The 18,043-nt window shown below is 34.9% G+C and overlaps 2 protein-coding genes across 8 annotated transcripts in view; one reads left to right on the top strand and one right to left on the bottom strand.

Moving 5' to 3' along the window:
• LOC112564286 (melanopsin-like) overlaps positions 1-8,199 on the top strand; it is a 67,896-nt gene extending 59,697 nt beyond the window's left edge. For all 7 annotated transcript variants that reach the window (XM_025238988.1, XM_025238989.1, XM_025238991.1 and 4 more), the window contains one exon: positions 453-8,199. In XM_025238988.1, the coding sequence (XP_025094773.1) occupies positions 453-1,549 (1,097 nt within the window). In that variant the 3' untranslated portion in view covers positions 1,550-8,199. The remainder of the gene's footprint in view (positions 1-452) is intronic.
• A 306-nt stretch (positions 8,200-8,505) lies between these two features.
• LOC112564291 (corepressor interacting with RBPJ 1-like) lies at positions 8,506-17,652 on the bottom strand. Its single transcript, XM_025238999.1, has 9 exons — positions 17,503-17,652; positions 16,824-16,918; positions 14,909-14,987; positions 13,831-13,895; positions 13,428-13,579; positions 13,048-13,148; positions 11,454-11,539; positions 11,051-11,133; positions 8,506-10,582 (listed from the first exon to the last, which is right to left on the bottom strand). Exons 1-9 carry the CDS (start codon positions 17,572-17,574, stop codon positions 10,203-10,205), a joined length of 1,113 nt encoding a protein of 370 aa, XP_025094784.1. The 5' UTR covers positions 17,575-17,652; the 3' UTR covers positions 8,506-10,202.
• Positions 17,653-18,043: the final 391 nt, after the last annotated feature.

An 18,043-nucleotide genomic window follows, 5' to 3' on the forward strand; every position in this document is an offset into this window, starting at 1 on the left:
TATGCATCCAGTCTATGATACTTGATGTTTACAAGATTTGGGGCTGGCATGAATTTTGCATGCTAGTGTTACTTTTGGTGGTGTTGTGGAAATGATGCATATTCATGTTTATCAAAAATAATAAAAATAAAAATATAAGCATGCATAAGTTGTATATTTTAATCTTTCTGTATGACTCTTGAACATTAAAAATAATTTTCTGAGCTTTAAATGGTTTTAAACGTAAAGTTATATTTCCAAATATGTTTGCCAGAATTATTTCCTAAATTTAAGCTTTTATTGGATAGTAATTAGATTTACTTTAGGAGTATTAGATATAGAGTTAGATATTCATCTATTTAGATATATAAAACACGCATCACTGTAGATGCTGAGTGAATAACAAAGTAGTAATTGATGTGCCATTTGTGCCATTGCTATGGTTACTTAGTGGACAATGTACCATGTTCCAGATGCAACAGCTGATGAAGCACAAAGTCCACTGTGGCATCGCTTATCTTCCTTCTTCTCCTTGCGCCGAACTTCGACAATGTCCACCATGGTGAAAGACCAGCACAGGTCATCTGTTTGTAGCATGAACAGTCTTGTTTGCCAGGGGTCCCCTGTTCAGGCTGTTCCATCTGGCAGAAGACAGAAGAGTATTTCAGGCCTCATCCGAGCCACCCGTCGATCCACCAGGCACAGCTCCATCATCCGCCGAAATGGCAACATCATCATTGTGAAAGGTGGAAAAATCGTGAGTGTCCGGCGCCAGGAAAGTTTTCAGGCTAACATTCCTGTGGTAAGTGAATTGGCTGATGAGACCACAGACAGTGCACCAAAGACAAACGGCTGTGCAAACCACATTTCTCCTGATTTGTCCAGCGAGAGTCTGCAGGGTCAGGACAGTGCAGTGTGGAAGAGAAGAAGCTGCAGTTCTGAAGGGAGTGACAGTGTGTTTGACGATCGGTGCAACAATTTGGCCTGCAGCTCAGACTTTGCATGTGATTCACCCTTGGAGATGATAAGTGAGGAGAAGAAACTGCTGTCTCAGACAAGTGAGGCTGAACAAGAGTGTGAAAGCAGCTTAAGCACCAATGAGGTGTGTGCACCTGCTGAGAAAGCATCACATGTTGATGACAATAGCTTGGCTGGTGAAGGTGCGCCATGTTATCCCAATAGGTTCAAGACAGATGTAGGGATCATCATAAACATTGACGAAGATGACAGTATTCTGGACATCATGCCTCTGACACCACGTACACGCGACCATATTATAGCTCGCAGTGACTTGTTTTTAGATGATGGGGCCAAGGCCTTTTCAGGATCCTTGACTAAGCTCAAACCAGCACACAGTTCCCAGGCTCTGAGTAAACGTTCTTTACGTCGTTTACCGTCTGTAGAATATCTTGATCCTCCAATAGGTTTAAAGAAGGCAAGTAGTGATAACAATGTTCAAGCATCCACAAAGCTGCAACAGAATGTTCGAACACTTAAAATACCAATACCCAACCCTAAACGCTGGTCCTTTGGACGTAAATTTGACAAGAAACAGGCAGAAAACGTTTGATATATTCAAAGGCAATGCTCTGCCTTTCTTCTTGTTTGGTGATTGTCTATTTGTGTCTGTCTTTTTACGTTTAACGTATAAAGAATTAATGCTTTGGCTATAGCTGAATAATAAAATATTGTTACCAATCTGTGCTATGACAATGTTAACATAAACCATGTTGCAATCATTGTAAGATAAATGTTCATCAACATTTTCCTCATTTTCTTCTTTCTTTCATCTGATGTTTTGTCTTCATTTATCAGATGTTATTACATAATTATCAGATTCATTTTGTCATTTATCTGTTGTGTGCTGTTTACAAATCCCAGGCTACTGCCTTCTTTTGCTCACCTAGTTGTAGTTTTAAGCTTTAACCTTCAGTCTTATTCTTAGATTTGATCTGACATTATTAGTTTATTGCTCAGCATCATCATTCCTTAACATACCTTGAGCGTTATCCTTTCCTTACACCAGGGGATTCCAAGTCTTGTTTTTGTACTTATTTTACATTGTATTGATCTTCTGGTTCCAAGTGTATATGTATTCAAGGGACATTACAGTTTCATATTGTGAGGATTGTCTTGGGAACAAATGAAATTATACATTATATGCAGTTAAAACTAAATTTACTGTGCAGAATTTAATTCTGGGTGTTAGTTGGTTAGTGGAACTCATTCACTTTTAATGGTTTTCTTTGTCTTTTAAATATTCCACAATTTCTGTTTAATTGACCAAACTTATAAAGGTAATCTAATGTGGAAATTATATAAGTCATGTTCTGGTATTATTTTAATTATGTTTTAGTTTTTATATGTCATCTAAATTTTTATTTTCACTTTATTATTTAGACATTATGACTTACTGTGAAACAAATTTAACACAAGCACTTGGTATCTACAATTATTATATTCCCCATCTTGGAGTACTTGGATGATTGTTTTTGAATTAACATTTGAGAGCAGTTAGAGACGTATAATTCTGAGCCTGTGTTCTTGGCCACTGTTATGTTATCTGATATTTTGTCTCCAAGATAAACTTATGTCTGCATACCGTAGTGCCATGAGAAGAAAGTGCTCTCTGCTCTCCCACAGTCTCAACATAGCCTCTTGTCTGACAGCAGCCCAATCAATGTTTTTGCTCAAAGTTATCTATAATGGGGCAGGAGTGAAAAGCAAAGTTGTTTACAGCAGGGAATCGGGGTGATAAGCATTTGAAAAGCAGTTGCATAGCGATAGAAAGCATTCTGTAATTATAGACTGCATTGTAGACCTTGCCTCAACAGTCTTGTTAGTCATTTATTTGTGAAATCTTGAAATCAGATCATGCTTTTATAGTCGCTGCCTGTTTCTGATGGTTAGTATATGGAAAAGGTACCATGTTTCTGATGATGTATATACCTGCAGAGGGTTTTTTTTTTTTTTTCAATAATCAGCTTTGCACAAGCTGTTGAAGATTAAGAACCACTCTGTGTAACTTTTATGTTTTCAAAAGGACCATTCATTCCTGGGATGGCTTGGGGAGGTTTATTTTGTTTCCATTTCAGTATTGTTCATGTCAGTAATATATAAAATTTCAAACATTACACAAAGAATGATTTTCAGATGTTCAAATATATCTGCTGAGTAAACCTGCCTTATTGCTTATCTGTTAGATGTTGCTCAAACAATTTACTTTGCTGTTGCTGATATATCAAAAGAACCAGATATAGTTTCATTCCCTAGAATGACAAATATTGACTAGAATTAAACACGATGGTTACTAATGCATAATAGTTGGAGTATTTACCAAGTCATGTCCCATTTGGAAATACTTAACTTACAGTGAATGGCATGGTTTATGTAAATATAGGGCTGCAGAGAGGACTGAAGTTAGTTTCAGACTTACTGTGCTGACAGGATGCCAAGGAAGCTATTTATTATGTATAAAACAAGTTACCAAGTTTTGTGGCTTTCATGCTCTTTGTACTCTGTAATACTACTGACATGACACACTTGTGTCAGTCACAGCCTTTAGCATGCCAATTTTTACTCTTCTATTTCTATGATGTAAACAGAAAGTGGAGCAGTGAGAAAGGTCACAATGTGGGCAAGTAAGTATGATGTAAAAGAAGTAATTTACCCCATTTGTCACCATCTATTAATGTTAATGTAAGTTTTTCAGTGAATCTGATAACAACGCTAGTGATGTGCATAGACTCGAACTAGTCAACAGACTATCACAGTGAAATTTGCCTTAAAATTGTTCAGATGATGGTCACATGCTTTAACCAACAGCTAAAAAGTCTTGCATGAAATCAACTGAAATATGTTTTTTTTCTGCGGTCATAGGATAAAAGAGAGTTTCAGAAGTCAGAAATAGCTGGTGATGCAGGAAATCAACTAAGATGTTTCTTTTGAACAAGACAAAAATATACAAATACGGCTTCTGAGATTTCAGATAAGAGTTACAGCGTCTTGAACCGTTAGGCAAGATGTCAGGAACTAATAGTGAATATATAACACTAACTTTCATGTCGATGAAACCAGGCTCAAAGTGCTTTGCATGCACAAACATGCACACATACACACGTTATAGACAGCTGCAGGAACCATATTGCCAGAAGCATGCTTGTTTTCATCTCCCCTTTTGGTATCAAAAGAAAAGGGCGTGCATGTAGGGGAGGAGGGGTGCAGATACACATTTCTTACTGAAATTGGAAGACATTTGTGTTTTGTTTTTGTTTTGCTTCAGTCTTCAATTTACCTGTCAGTTTGTCAATTATATGTTACCTGCTTCCTATCTGCTTGGCTGCTCTTTATTGTCAAGTGTAGATTTAGTGTGTTTAGGCATGTGATATGTTTTGGAATTCTCTTTGATAGGTGTCCTTTACGATTGACTGCCCTTTGTGAAGTGGATCTAGATTAATAAGTTGGTTTAAATAAATGAATTTTGTTACTTTTTCCCAGTGACGATCTGCTGCATCTGTAATCATACCTTTAAAATTACCTATTATTGGAGGACTTGTTTTAAAGCCTTGGCAATGTGGAATTCTTTTCATTACTTTATTGGCAGCTGTTTCCATATGTAGGTCTTTTCCATTACTATGAGTTTTGCATGATCACTGAGGGCCATTCTCCTGTTGTTGCTTCCTGCTTTTGTCTAGGCTTTATTTAAATAGGTACAGGGAGATGTTATTTGTGTGATGTTATGTTATTGTTTTTCATTCCTCTTTTAGCTATGCACTGTGCAATGATTTAATTGATCTCATTTTAGTTAATCAGAATGTTACCATTTTTGTTTTGAAAAGAGCATAATTTTTTCCTTGTTTTCAGTTAACTCAATTAAGTGATAGTTTGTTATCATTTGATAAACTGGTCAGACTTAAGGAGAATGATGATGATGATGTTGATTATCAGGGTGTCAAAAAGTCATGTCACCATTTTTCAAATGAAGAACAATTAAAATTTACCAGAGACTGAGCAAAAATTGTTTTACCAAAAAAAGAAAGTTTTAAACCTCATTCAGACAGATCAGGTTTGATAAAGAAATATTTAGCTCTGCTTTTTGTGAAATGTAACTTAAGAATGTAACAGGAAAAAGACTTGTATAATTTTTTTTTTTCCTAGAGTGGAAAGCTATTGATGATAATCTATTGCCAGACTTCATGACAAAAATTAAGATCATACACTAAAGTGCCCCAGTTGCAGAATAACAATCTAGGATAATTATCTTGGGCTGTCACAGCTAAATTTGCCAAAGCACTAGTAAGATGTATTTATCACATTTGTGGATCGTTCATTTATAGAGATTGTCTAAAGTAATTTAGTTACATCGTTACTCCCGGGGCAAGGGCTGTGTCTGTCCTAACTGGATGCCCATGAAATATCCTGTGCATCAGTTTTTCCCTGGCATCTACTTTCATGTTTATTTTATTCAACTGGACCAGGACCTTCAGCTTCCATTATACTTCACCAAACATTGCTCACACCATGAGGTTTGTCCTGCGAACACTTTTTGTTCAGTTTTTGAATTGTTTTGGTGCTCATTTTCACCTAGCTCAGACCAGATTCCTGCATAGACTACTTGAACCAATGCTGCATGTGTGATGTTCACTTTTGATGACTTGGTATCTCCTACTTCAGATGGATGAGTTAGATTCTTTAAACTTTCCTTTACAAGTATTATCAGTAGTTTGCATTTAAATGGAGTGACTTTTTTTTAATAATCACTTTTGGATGAGAACATTTCATTTTGATACTGTTTGATGTTTTGATACATGGTGACCAGAAAGTGTGCTAAAACTGAGGTTTTCCCCTGCTTTTTATTTGTATCCTTTATTTTTATTTATTTTTTATATTTCTTTTGGCACAATATTTCATGCAATAAGATGACTGCTGAGTTACAGATTTAAAGGTGTTATGTGGTTAGCAATGTGCCTCAGGCACATGGTGAAACACAGTGTGCATCGGTATGTGAATTTCATTGAAATGTTTGTGTAAATGAATGTGATGCTAAAATCATAACATTTATTTTTCATAGACTGTTGTTTTTGATGTTCCCTCAACCAACATGTATACACTCCTATCTGAACTAAGCCCACTGAAGAAAGGGGATGACACTATACATGTACAAGTTTTGTTTGAATGTCCTTCCCAGTCCAACCCAGAGAAAAATAAAAATACACAAGATACCAAACAGTGCTCTGCGTGCATGAGCGAAGTCTGTCTGAAACATAATCATAAGAGATGATGACATAAGCAGCTTCTTTTGTGATACAAAGTATTCTTCAATCCCAAGATGCCACAGCTGAATATACCAGTTAACATTTCTGCCTGGGTTTGGTTGCAGCAGGTTCACCTCACCTTTATTTTGCTAGCTTCTTTTAACTAACCTAATGTCTCCGTAGCATATGTGCCGCATGTGGATGTGTATGTTTACAATGCTGCATTTTGTTGGGCCACTGTGATCCATGCTGCTAATATTTACAAGCTGGCTGTATGTGTGATATTCAATACATATATGTACAGGTGCACATAAGAGAGAATCTTACTAAACAATTACATACTGCAGCTAAGAAGGAAGAAATGGATGAATAGTAGTAATTTCACTTTTGCAGAGTTTACACATATTTAACATGATAAGGATGCTATTAAATAGCAGTTCCATAGCCCTGCCTGATGAAAATAGCATAAATTATACGATTTTTAGGCAAATTCACACATTGAGTGGTCGTCATGCTTGAGTGGCTTGTCTTCTTTGTGGTAATGCGTAACCTTACCCTCTATTGTATAGTAGCTGCTGTGATAGCCACAAACTGGCTGCTTACGACATTCAGCTCCAGATGATAAAGGTAATGACGAGACAGAGCTTGTTGCAAGTGATGTAACAGTGCTTGTGTTGAAACATTACTGCTTCTGTTCATAGACTTACCAGGAGGATGGCAGTAACATCTCAGAGGCTATAAATTCAGCTTCATAAGCATAGGACCGAGGGTTTTTATCCTCTTTATTTTGTGATTTTTGGAAGCTGAGTAGTGTGAGTTGACCATGTAATCAGCATAGAGTTAAAGCAAGACACAGAGTGTATGGACGTACTAAAGCAATAGGGATATTGTGTGTACTACCGCTCTCATCTTCTGCTGCTATGGAAAGCTGATTACTAACTACATGTATGCACACCAAGGTGTGTCAGAAACCAGGAGCATTAATAGATAAAAATAGAATAACACTTTTGCTGTCATAATAGATTAAGACTAATACTAACATGCATGGAAATCCTGCTGAGCAGTATTTAGACGCACAAATATTTGTCAAATTCTTTGGGTGGAGGAAGCAAACAGTAGTACCAGATTATTTATCATAAAAAAAAAATCTACCCTGAAAGAAGAATCGAAGTTAATAAAACAAGGAAGGAAAGTGCATCTATCTCATTGCCTATAGCAGTTACGGTTTAAGTCCATCCCAGGTTATGAACAAAACAGGAACAAGAAATCAAAATGATAACTAAAAAACATTTCAATGTTGCAAAGCATAACATTTAATACAAGCACATATACCCATCACTTTAATTTTTGAAGACTGCATTTTGAGGTTAACTAAATGTACATGCTTGACAAACACTTGGTGATTGAGAAGTCACTGATTCTACCTTGAAATTATTTTTGTCTGCCATCACTCAATCAAGCCTATCTTATTTTACTTCTCTCCCTTACTTTCTTGGGCATGGTCAATGTTTTACTGTTGATGCACCATGCACAGGAACTTATGTACACAGTACAGTATTTTGCATGTCATCAGAAGTGCAACAGTTAGTGTCTAAATAATATGTGTAGTTGGCTAGGAAACTTTAGCCAATACTGAATATACACTTGCAACTTGGTATTGTTGTGATCCTGTATTACAGCCAAACATAGATTTGCTTTTTATGAGAATAATGCTAGAGTACTATTTCCAAATTATAATGAAAATCCTCTAATGTGTGCTGAAAGCTTTTTGCATAACAATGTATAATGTATTTGAATCAGCGGCGCCAAAAATAAAGCTTATTTCTAAACAGCTCTTTAGTGGATGACTAGGGAGGATGCCATTTATTGTCTTGTTCCTCATAACTGCCTGGTGCAGTTTGAAGGAGCTGTTGTTGGTGACAATGAGAATAAAATGAACTGAGTGTAATAAAGCAATGTTATAAAAGTGTCTAGAGTGCTTTTTGTGAAAATTTGATACAGATTATAAATTATTTTTAGTTTTTGAAAAAAAAAAACTGTTTGTGCCCTTCCATGCCAGTTCTTTATTACCATTGTGACACAATGCACCAGTGCTGCCCCACATGAGAAACTCATGTTTTGCTTTCACAAGAAAAAAAAACCCAAAACATGTAGCAAGTAGCAAATATATAAAAGGTAAATTAAATAAGGGGTGGGGCAAGGCGTAAAAAAAATGTTACCATTTGATTTTCTTTGATGGTCATGTTGCAACATTTTTTACTTAATGAAAAAATGTGATTAAAAATTTTAATGATTGCCCTTTTTGTGGACAATGTGTACTTTAGACACAAAGTCGTAGAAACAAGTATATTTAATCATAGGACCATGATATGGGCAAATGAACAGGCACTCTTTCAACACTCAATCTCAATAAAGAATATAGTATTAACAATACATAGGAGAAACACAGGATAATCTACACTTGACAAGGAGCACATATTTCCTCTGGCACTTGAACTTATCACTATCTACTTGACTATGGACAATAGAAAGGAAGATCACTAACAAAACAGTAAATTCGGGCTCCTTAATATGCAAAGGTAAACATTTTTTATTATGACAAATTTGCATTTCTTTAATCATAAAAATCAAAATAAAATTTGTCAAAAACTGTCTTTCCGCACACTCCGTATTAGAATAAATTTCTGCTACTACTGAGAGCATTTACAATATTATCTCATAATAAAAGGGAATTATTCTTCTATTCATTTGCCTTCTGTGATAAAGTGTGCTTATTTTGTCCAGCAGTGTTATCAGGTTATTTTGTGTAAGATCCACCTCAAAATATGTGCAAAAGATAACACAAATGCATAACTTAGAAATAAAGTAGTGAATGGTGACTGATAATCGTGCAAAATACATCTGTTATCTAATCGTTACTAAATTCAACTGAAACACTCTGTCACAGACTATATTTGGCTGGCATACATTGCTCAAAGGATGACCAGTTTTGCTAAACAAATCATACTAATACTAATGCAGGTAGTTGCAGATGGTCTGCTGGCTAATGTTGACATTTAATTGTTACTATTTTCAGATGCTCTGTATAATGGTCCTGTGGTGCAAAACTTCAACCAGATGATGGTTATTTTGAGTTTTAAGTCATGCCAGCAACTAAGGCTCTATCACTGTGAGAGATGGTTACACTACAATGAAATAGATTCAGCCTGATTTACTGATTGTTGCGATGCCTCATCACTTCGGGTTGTCCAGAATAAAGATGTTTTATAGTGGTGCCTGTCATCTGAAATCATAACAGCCATTGTCAAAATGGCTTCCTCTGCCCCTCACCCAACTTTTATCAACTGCTCTTCTTGACTGCACTGCTGTGGATGACAATGTAATGAAAACGCACAAAGACCTTTCTAAACCAATGGTACACAAGCGTTGTGAGTGGCTTTTTGTGAAAACTTGTTTCAGATTACAAACTGTTTTGGTTAGAAAAGCTCATCTTTTCTACTGTCCCATCAATTTATTACATTTTGAAAAAAAAAATTCCTGCTGAAAAATTACGCTTAAACTGACAAGCCAGTGGCTGATTGTTTTTGTGTAAATGTATATATGTCTAAGCAGCTAGCTTTGTCTACATCTTTGTTCTGAATAAAGAACATTAAAAAAAAAATCGGAAGAGCACTGAAAGGTACAATTCATTTATTACATCAACAATGTTTAGAAATACTTAACAGCTAAATGTTGCTTTGTTACTGCAATCACAGCCTAAGAAAATTTATTACAGATTATTCTGGGCTTCTCATCTCTATCTCATTCACTGTATTCTTTCTTCTGTCCCTTGCATGCCCTCTGCTCTCAAGAACATGAATACTCTCTCTGTTTTGAGGATGCTCCCCACTAAACTGTATACTGCAGTCTGATGTGTCCCCGTGACTACTCACTGCTCTTGTTCTCATGTCTTCTCTTCTTCGTACTGGATCAATGCCTGGATCTCCTCTCTTTGTGAGAAGACTCTAAGTCTTTATCATTTCTGCTCCCCTTTTTAGGTGCCCTGTCAATGCTCGCAGACCTTGACCTCTGACGTCTCTTCTGCCTGTCATGTTTTCCACTGCTGTGTTCCTGTTTGACTGAGTGGAGTTTAGGATTCCTTTCAGACCTGTTGTTTGTCCTGGATCTGTCAGGCTCACTGGTGTCTGACTCACTGTTGCTGTGTGCACCGTGTGCAAGCTGGCGCCTCTCAGTGCCACATTTACTATACTCTCTACCATCAGGTGGACTCCTGCCCTCTAGTCTAGGATGTTTTCTACCAAAATGATGAGATTCATCTGACTTGCGCTTCAGTTGCTTGGGATGTGCATCTTAAAAAAAAAAAAAAAAAAAAAAAAAAAGAGTTCATTTTAATACTGGATAGTTCACATTCAGAGTGATGTTTTCTAACATCATAATACATCAATTACAAACACAATCTTGAGAGGAAAGCACAGGAAAAGAGAGAATTTAGTGCCTCTAGTCAATCTCGCCCATCACAGAATTAGTAAGGAATAAAATGGGGAGATAATACATGTACAATATACAACTTTCAGCCCTCTTACTCATGGATCTAATAAGCTAGTGGGCATGAAAACGAGAAACAACCCCATGCTCAGGATTTAAAGAAAATGGCAATGAAAATAAAACGTCGTTAGCAGTTAAGAAGAGAAAGCATGATGCAGTTTAGCTGCTTGGAAATTCCTTTTACTATGTGTAAAAAATAATATGATAGCTTAAAATCAACTTTAATACAAGTTATTTCATAATCATGCAAAAGGGTACAGTTAAGGAACTACCTGATGAATCTGAATCAGATGAGTGTCTAGACTTCCGTTTCTTCTTTTTCTCTGAATCCTTCTTCTGTAGCTTGTTCAACTTTCTGCAAATATAGCATTTAAAAGCCAATGTTCTTGCTTGTGTATTAAAAGATAATACCATGCATGCAAACACTTCTAAGATAACTGTAGTGCTCACCACATGCATGGGATGTGTCAGACAAACACTGGGAAGCAAACTCTTTACATTCACAAAGGATAGTAAGGTACAAACAAGGATCTACAGTGTAGCAGTCATTTTATGATCATGACATTAAAAATCCAAAATCTGAGATAATCTTCCAAAAATCCTTTTTACTATAAATACTTTGAAAGGATATTTTTCAGATAAATATTAGCTCTAAAAGATAGGACATATACTTACTTCAGCAGCTTCTTTTTCTGCTTTGGTGTGAGGGACTTTAGGAACTGTACTTCTGGATCAGTTTCATCTTCATCTGCTAATACTACCTTAAAGGAGACAAGTAATGAAAAGAAATCATCATTTAGCATCAGGAATCTGCAGTTTCCGGTATAAGCCTATTACATTTCAAAACTAGGTAAAGCACAGTCCACAACTCCTATAAATATTAATTCGCAAAAACAGTTTCTAATGCATGATTCAATATTTCTGTGTGGAACAGTAGTGTTGAAAAAAAAAAGTATGAAAATGCTTAGCAGAAAAAAACCTGTATCACTGTTTCAGTACCAGCGCAGTGACAAAGTACCATTGCTTCCAGGAGTTTGATCTCGACTTGAAGGAATGCATCACTACCATTTAAAAGTATTAATTATATGACTTGGATGTTTTATTATGATTCTAAGTTCCAATCAGAATAATCCTCTGATAAATGTCCCTACTTTTACATTGTTTAAAAAAATTAAATACATAATTTGTGTAGATATTGTGAAGATGATCTATGGCAATAATTTGCCTTTAGACATTATCACGAAGTCAAACCCTTTTATTATAAGCTAGAGAATATTACTGATGTATGTTTATACTGTTACTAATTTAGGATTAATTATCTACTTATGTTTATGTAGCTGTCATTTTGAAAATCTTGTTGGATCTAATCATAGAGTGCTACTGATTTCTGAGGTACAAGCCATTCAACGTATTTTTCTTCTTGCTACTTTTTTTTATCAAAGACAACCACTAAAGATTCCGCTTTCCCATTATTTTTAACATAAACCTGTTTCTCTTTTTCTAGTACTTTTAATTCTACTTAAATATTTACTTTTTTTTTTAACTCAGTAGTTTGGATAAGTATTAACTTCTTTCCTAGCATTTTGCATTTGTTGATGTGAACCTTCACAACCAGGGTCTGTTTCACACAGAGTAATGTAAACAGGGTAGTGTCAGAAAACACACAGTGCCGTGCATAAATGAGGGAAAAAACTGTAAGTACCATAAGGAATTGTTCTATGGATTACTTCCCTTAGGGATCTAAAAACTATTCAACTAATCAAGTATTCTGTAATATCAGAAAGGAGGCAATAAATCTGTCAACCACCATGTTCAAGACAGTTGTTTGTTATTCAATCTGACATGGATTTGTACTCCAACAGCCAAAAATGACAAGAAAATAGTAAATGAAAGTTTAAGAGAAATAAAGATAACTTGTTTCCATCATTTTCAAATATGAAATCAGACTTTAGTGACAAAATATACATGTTTCTAGATGGTTTCATGAAAAAACCACCTGGAGAGTGGATAGAAGACATGCTGAACATTCATAATATGCTATAATCTCAAAATGGCTAAAAATTAAAATTTTCTTCAACTGAAGGGGGAGTACTTGGCCTTAAGAAATGCTCTTTAAAATGATGTGTCAATGATAGTTGTCTTTAATGCAGGTTAATAGGTAAATATTGGCACACACTGTACTTCATGCCACTACTCTGGTTCAAAGCAAATGAATCACTTCGCTTTTCATCCATATGGAATGAATTAAAGATTGTAATTAGAAGATTACTTCTTTATCAGAAGATTCCATCAGTCTTCCTAGCATTGTTTGTTTCAGCTGGAATCCATCTTGTTTCAATCCCTCCAAAAGACTTGATGTGCTTGTTGCTGCTGCAAATAACATTGTGAAGAAACTGTCACTACAAATTCTATAATGTAGCATAAAAATGAAAATTCCTTGGAAAAAAAGTCTGTTCAAAAAAACATAATCAAAAGTATGAACAAACATTTTTAACTTTTAACAGTGACCATGTATACATAGCCATCTATAGATATTTACACAATGTTTTTTCACTTAACTGGTTTTGGCTCATAAAATCCTGATACTCCTTGCCTCATAAAATTCTAGCACGAGACCTTTCTAAATGCTGCAGTTAAAATAAAACTTACGTTGTGGTGGTTCTGCAGTAAGATTTTTTCCAAAAAGAGGACAAATTTTGTCTGTGTTAACATGACCCCACTGTCGACACTTGATGCAACGAATGTTGCGAACCTCTATCCCAAATGGTTGGTCACTTATAGTTTCATCTCCTTTTGCAAATCTGTAGACAGAAAAATTTGATGGTCCAATTATTTCAATGTTAAAATATGAAGAACTATTAAATAATATTTTTCTTTTTTAGAATGTGAAGAAAACAACATGGAAAAAGCAGACCACCAGGTTTTAAAACACTTTTTACTATAGTGCATTAAAAGGCAAGGCAAGCCAAGTTTGACTTTTGAAATGGATTCAGATGTTTTAAGTGATTTCCAATCAAACGTTTGATATTGACAAAATATATGATGAACATACGCTTCACGAGGAGCATTGTACTTTCGCTGCCATTCAAACTTATATTCAGGCTCATTGTCTTCCTTCTGAAACATCAGACATAGAAAAATAGTTAAGAAATCAGATTTGCAGAATATAAAATGTAGGACCAGTCTAGACCATACTGTCATCCATTATAATCCAGAAAAAACATCAAGGGTAGCTATTATCCTTTTATTCAATAACTGGGTATAATGTAACTAAAATATTAAATGAAGCTAACCTAATATTTTCTGAGCAGGCTGACAACCAATAAATCAGCAACTGTAAGTCTCCTTGCAGAGCAGATTTAATATTTATTAAGATTTTTGTAAAGTAGTAAATTACTTTTGTTTAATATACCAAAACTTGCAAGGTTAACAAAACAAACCTCAAGTCAATTTCATGACACTGTGATCCGAAAGTGCACTTTTTTGGTACAATGTTTAGAACTGTCTAATTATCTTACTTTGCCCTAGCAATAAACCACCACATTTTCTTTCCTGGACTCTTTTTATTTAATAACTGCATATGTGTACTGATTGCAATAGCATACAATAAGGAAAATAAGTATATTAATGAAAGAAATACATTTGTTTATGGCTCAAACTTTTGAAAGAAAGACTTACTTTACAAATGCATAACATAACAGTATTTTTAGGTTGATTTCATCAGGGGTTTAGCAGTAAAGAAAAAAACTGAGGAAATTTTCCAAAAAAACCTGAAATTTATTACAGTAAACCTCCATATTTTTGTGTAGTTTTTGTAGCTATATGAACTTAAAGTCATGCCCTATAAATTGATATCAATGTTGGAGCATGTAAGGTGAAAAATGGCTGTTTAGAGACAGTCTGCTAAACTGAGACAGCATGTTTAAAAGGAAATGATTCATTCTAGATGAAAATACAATGTATTAACATAAAAGCATCCACAAAAATTGCAATATGGAGATGAAACACTTTATTTCTATGCAAAAATTATGTTGATATAGTTGCTACACTATATTTTTAGGGGCACATTATATTTGATTGCAGCTAACAGCATTAGCCACCAGTCCATATTTAGTAGATTCTTCACTTACCTCTTTCTTTTTTAGCCCTGGAGGGGCATCATACAGAAAGCTTAGACCAGCCTTGGCCTTTTCATCACCCAAAAGTGCCCTGAAAGGTTGAGAAAAAAAGTCAATATAAAATTTTCTAGACAAAAATTGTCTTCCTGTAGACCAGTGGTTCTCAAAGTGTGGTCCACGGGCATAAGTCAGGTGGTCCGTGGCTGACAGTCATCATATGCCAGCAAAGTGATGTTTAAATGCATTCCTCGCATTAACATTTTAATTACAAATAACGAGGTACATAGTTTTATGTCAACTTATTACTATACTACTGTCACAAAAAGATATTTAGTTTTAAATTGTAAGGAAACAAATGCGGCAATTTAAATTTGAAATTCATAGTACAGAGTGATTTTTAGGCCTTGGTGGTCCGCCATATTTTTTACTAAAGTAAAGTGGTCCGCAGTCCGAAATACTTTGAGAACCACTGCTGTAGACCACATGCCAGACTGGCATCACAACTACAGAGTAGTAGACAATCTTCCACAAGTGAACAACTTTTTGAATAGCTTTTGTCTAAAGAAGCTGCAGTTTTACTTTACAATGAATTTTTTAATAAAAATATCTTTGTTTAGTTCTCAACCATCTGTCTTAACTATCAGTGTTCTGCATCAAATTATAATTTCTACTGTATAATCTTTGACATTTTTGTATCAAGAGAGAATGAAAATACAAACAGCAAAGATCTAAAAGGGAAATGCTTAAGTGTGTTTAACCCAATTCTTTAAAATCAGTATATTTATGAAAAATCAGATGATGAGAATAGAGTGGCATAAATTATTTTACTCTGAGATTGACTAGTTAAGCACAAGACTGATAGAAAGTTTGATCTTTCAGCAACTGTCAAAAAACACTCTTCAAAAACAATGGAAAAGCCTGATGATGAAAACCACAAAGTATCAACAAAATGGCCAAAAGTCATGAGTCGGATGCTCAAATTTGTAATAGTATAAACCTGCTGCGCTGTCTAGATAAAGCGAAGACGATGTTTCTCAAAACACTGCTTTAAAACAGGGCACAGCTGATAGCACAACATGAGCTGGTAAGTCTTAGATATAAATTATTGAATACGATTCAAAATCTAAAGCAGGATTATTTATTAGGCAATTCTTAGTAAAAGGGCATATAAACTTGCACAAAAGCTATCAGAAAAATCACTATATTTCCTCCTAGTGTAATGCAAGACTTTCTCCAGTGTACTCTTTGAGTTGTGCTAAGTTGGTTTATATCCTGGCCATCGTAGCATCAGTATTCTGTACAATTCTAATCATGCATCTGCATACTACTCCAGAACAGAGAGCGTGTGTTCTTAATTTTTCACTAGGAAAAACACACTTGCTTGCTAGAACTAATAAACTGTCTTACATGAGAACTGTAAAATCTACAAATAAAATTATTGTGTACATATATAAGGTACAGTAGGGTATAAATAAGAAAATGGTGAAACAGCAAGTGATCATGCTAAATTCACTAACTATAGCAACAGCAATTCGATAAAATTATGCTGATAAATGCCTGAATAATCGAAATTTTAAAGCAAGAGTTAAATCTGTAATCATAACAACCTTTTGCAACATGCCTGACTTATTATTTTAATTAGTATCCACAACTAAAACCATGCAAATTTTGTCCATCTTTAGGTAGTTATCAAAAATGGAGTTTATGAAAAAATGCTATTCACATCAGCCAGTCGTGATGTTTTTATTTTATGGCATCCCTGATTGTAATACTTTCCAACATTTATGATCTGCTATATGTTATTGCACTACAGATTAATTGTCTTGAGATATATATGATCAAATGTTCTACAATAAATGCGCGCGAAAATGGCTCTAACTACATTCATCTTCAATCTCATAATGGACTACTTGAGTTTTATGTTTACCTGTTACTCAGCATTTCTTGCTCTTTCTGATACTGAGTCATCAGCTCTTCTTGCTTCTTCTTTTCATATTCTGTTTTCTGCTGAGCCATCCATACCTGTAAACATATTCGAATTTGAATTTTATGGAATTCTAGCTTTCATTAAATACATTAAGGGACTGATTTTACTGTTGTTAATAATTGAAAACAGTTGTAACTTGTATACACACAAGCTTTCAATGGATATTAAAGAAGTACTAGATGGAAAGCAAGCACAATTAAGTTTAGCTAGTTGACAACAAACACCACAGTGCGAACAAACAAGTTCTTGTAGAGACATTTGCATCGTTATTTCGACTATTCCTTGTAATGTTTATAGTGGTACAAATATATATGAGCATTATTATATTTTTGTGACTCCGAAAATCTCAAACGAGAATTTGAAATCGACGCAATTCACTCATGTAATACTTTTGCATTCACTCATGTAATACTTTTGCACTGTTGTTCATGTATGCCAATCACAGATAATGTCTCTTAAAAGTTTTATTTCAAGCAATATGCTAGATGATTTCTGTTTCGGCTTGCTCGAAACTGAACATCATCAACTAGTGGTATACAGGCGCTAGAATGTAATCAAAATGTTTACATATAAACTGCATAAAAGCAAACGTTTGTATACTAAGAAATATATTTCTTACCCGTTTTATATTGTCTTTGCTTGCAGGATGAAAGAACTTTTTAGTCATGTAGTTATTGAAACCTTTACCCATTTTTGTTAATTTTGTAGAAGACACAACACAAGAAGCCTGGCAGAGAGAAGGTAAACTGTCTCCGGAAGTGATTTCTGGGAAGCCAGGGGAAGTCACTACAATGTCTACTATAAAAATTATTTTTCCTTGAATCTTTTGAGAAAATTCTGTTATCAAGATATCCATTAATATTACCATCAAATAATGAGGCTGGAATGGTTAAGGACACGCAGTTAAAGAGAAAGAAAGACGATGGCAATCCGATGATTACTTTTTCTGCATATGATTTCATTTAAAAAGTTTCTCTTGCATATATATTGTGTTGTGTATTTTCTGCATGTCAAAGCATGTGTGAAAAACAGTTCGAAGTTTCTATTCACTGGCACCTTCATAAATCTAAGGAACACAGAACTCGAGACTACTTCAGGTCGATTCTCCCAATTTGTTTATTCCATCACATTAGTCCCATGAGTTGATGGACTCGCTTCAA

The sequence above is a fragment of the Pomacea canaliculata genome, linkage group LG5 (assembly GCF_003073045.1).
Source record: "Pomacea canaliculata isolate SZHN2017 linkage group LG5, ASM307304v1, whole genome shotgun sequence".
NCBI classification, from domain to species: domain Eukaryota; kingdom Metazoa; phylum Mollusca; class Gastropoda; order Architaenioglossa; family Ampullariidae; genus Pomacea; species Pomacea canaliculata.

Excerpts from the sequence above, each read along its gene's own strand:
- LOC112564291 (XM_025238999.1), bottom strand. The coding sequence starts at position 17,574 with ATGGGTAAAGGTTTCAATAACTACATGACTAAAAAGTTCTTTCATCCT. Across the intron at positions 13,149-13,427 it reads TACTGCAGAACCACCACAAC|CAGCAACAAGCACATCAAGT; the intron begins GTAAGTTTTATT and ends TGTTATTTGCAG. Across the intron at positions 10,583-11,050 it reads ATCTGATTCAGATTCATCAG|ATGCACATCCCAAGCAACTG; the intron begins GTAGTTCCTTAA and ends TTTTTTTTTAAG.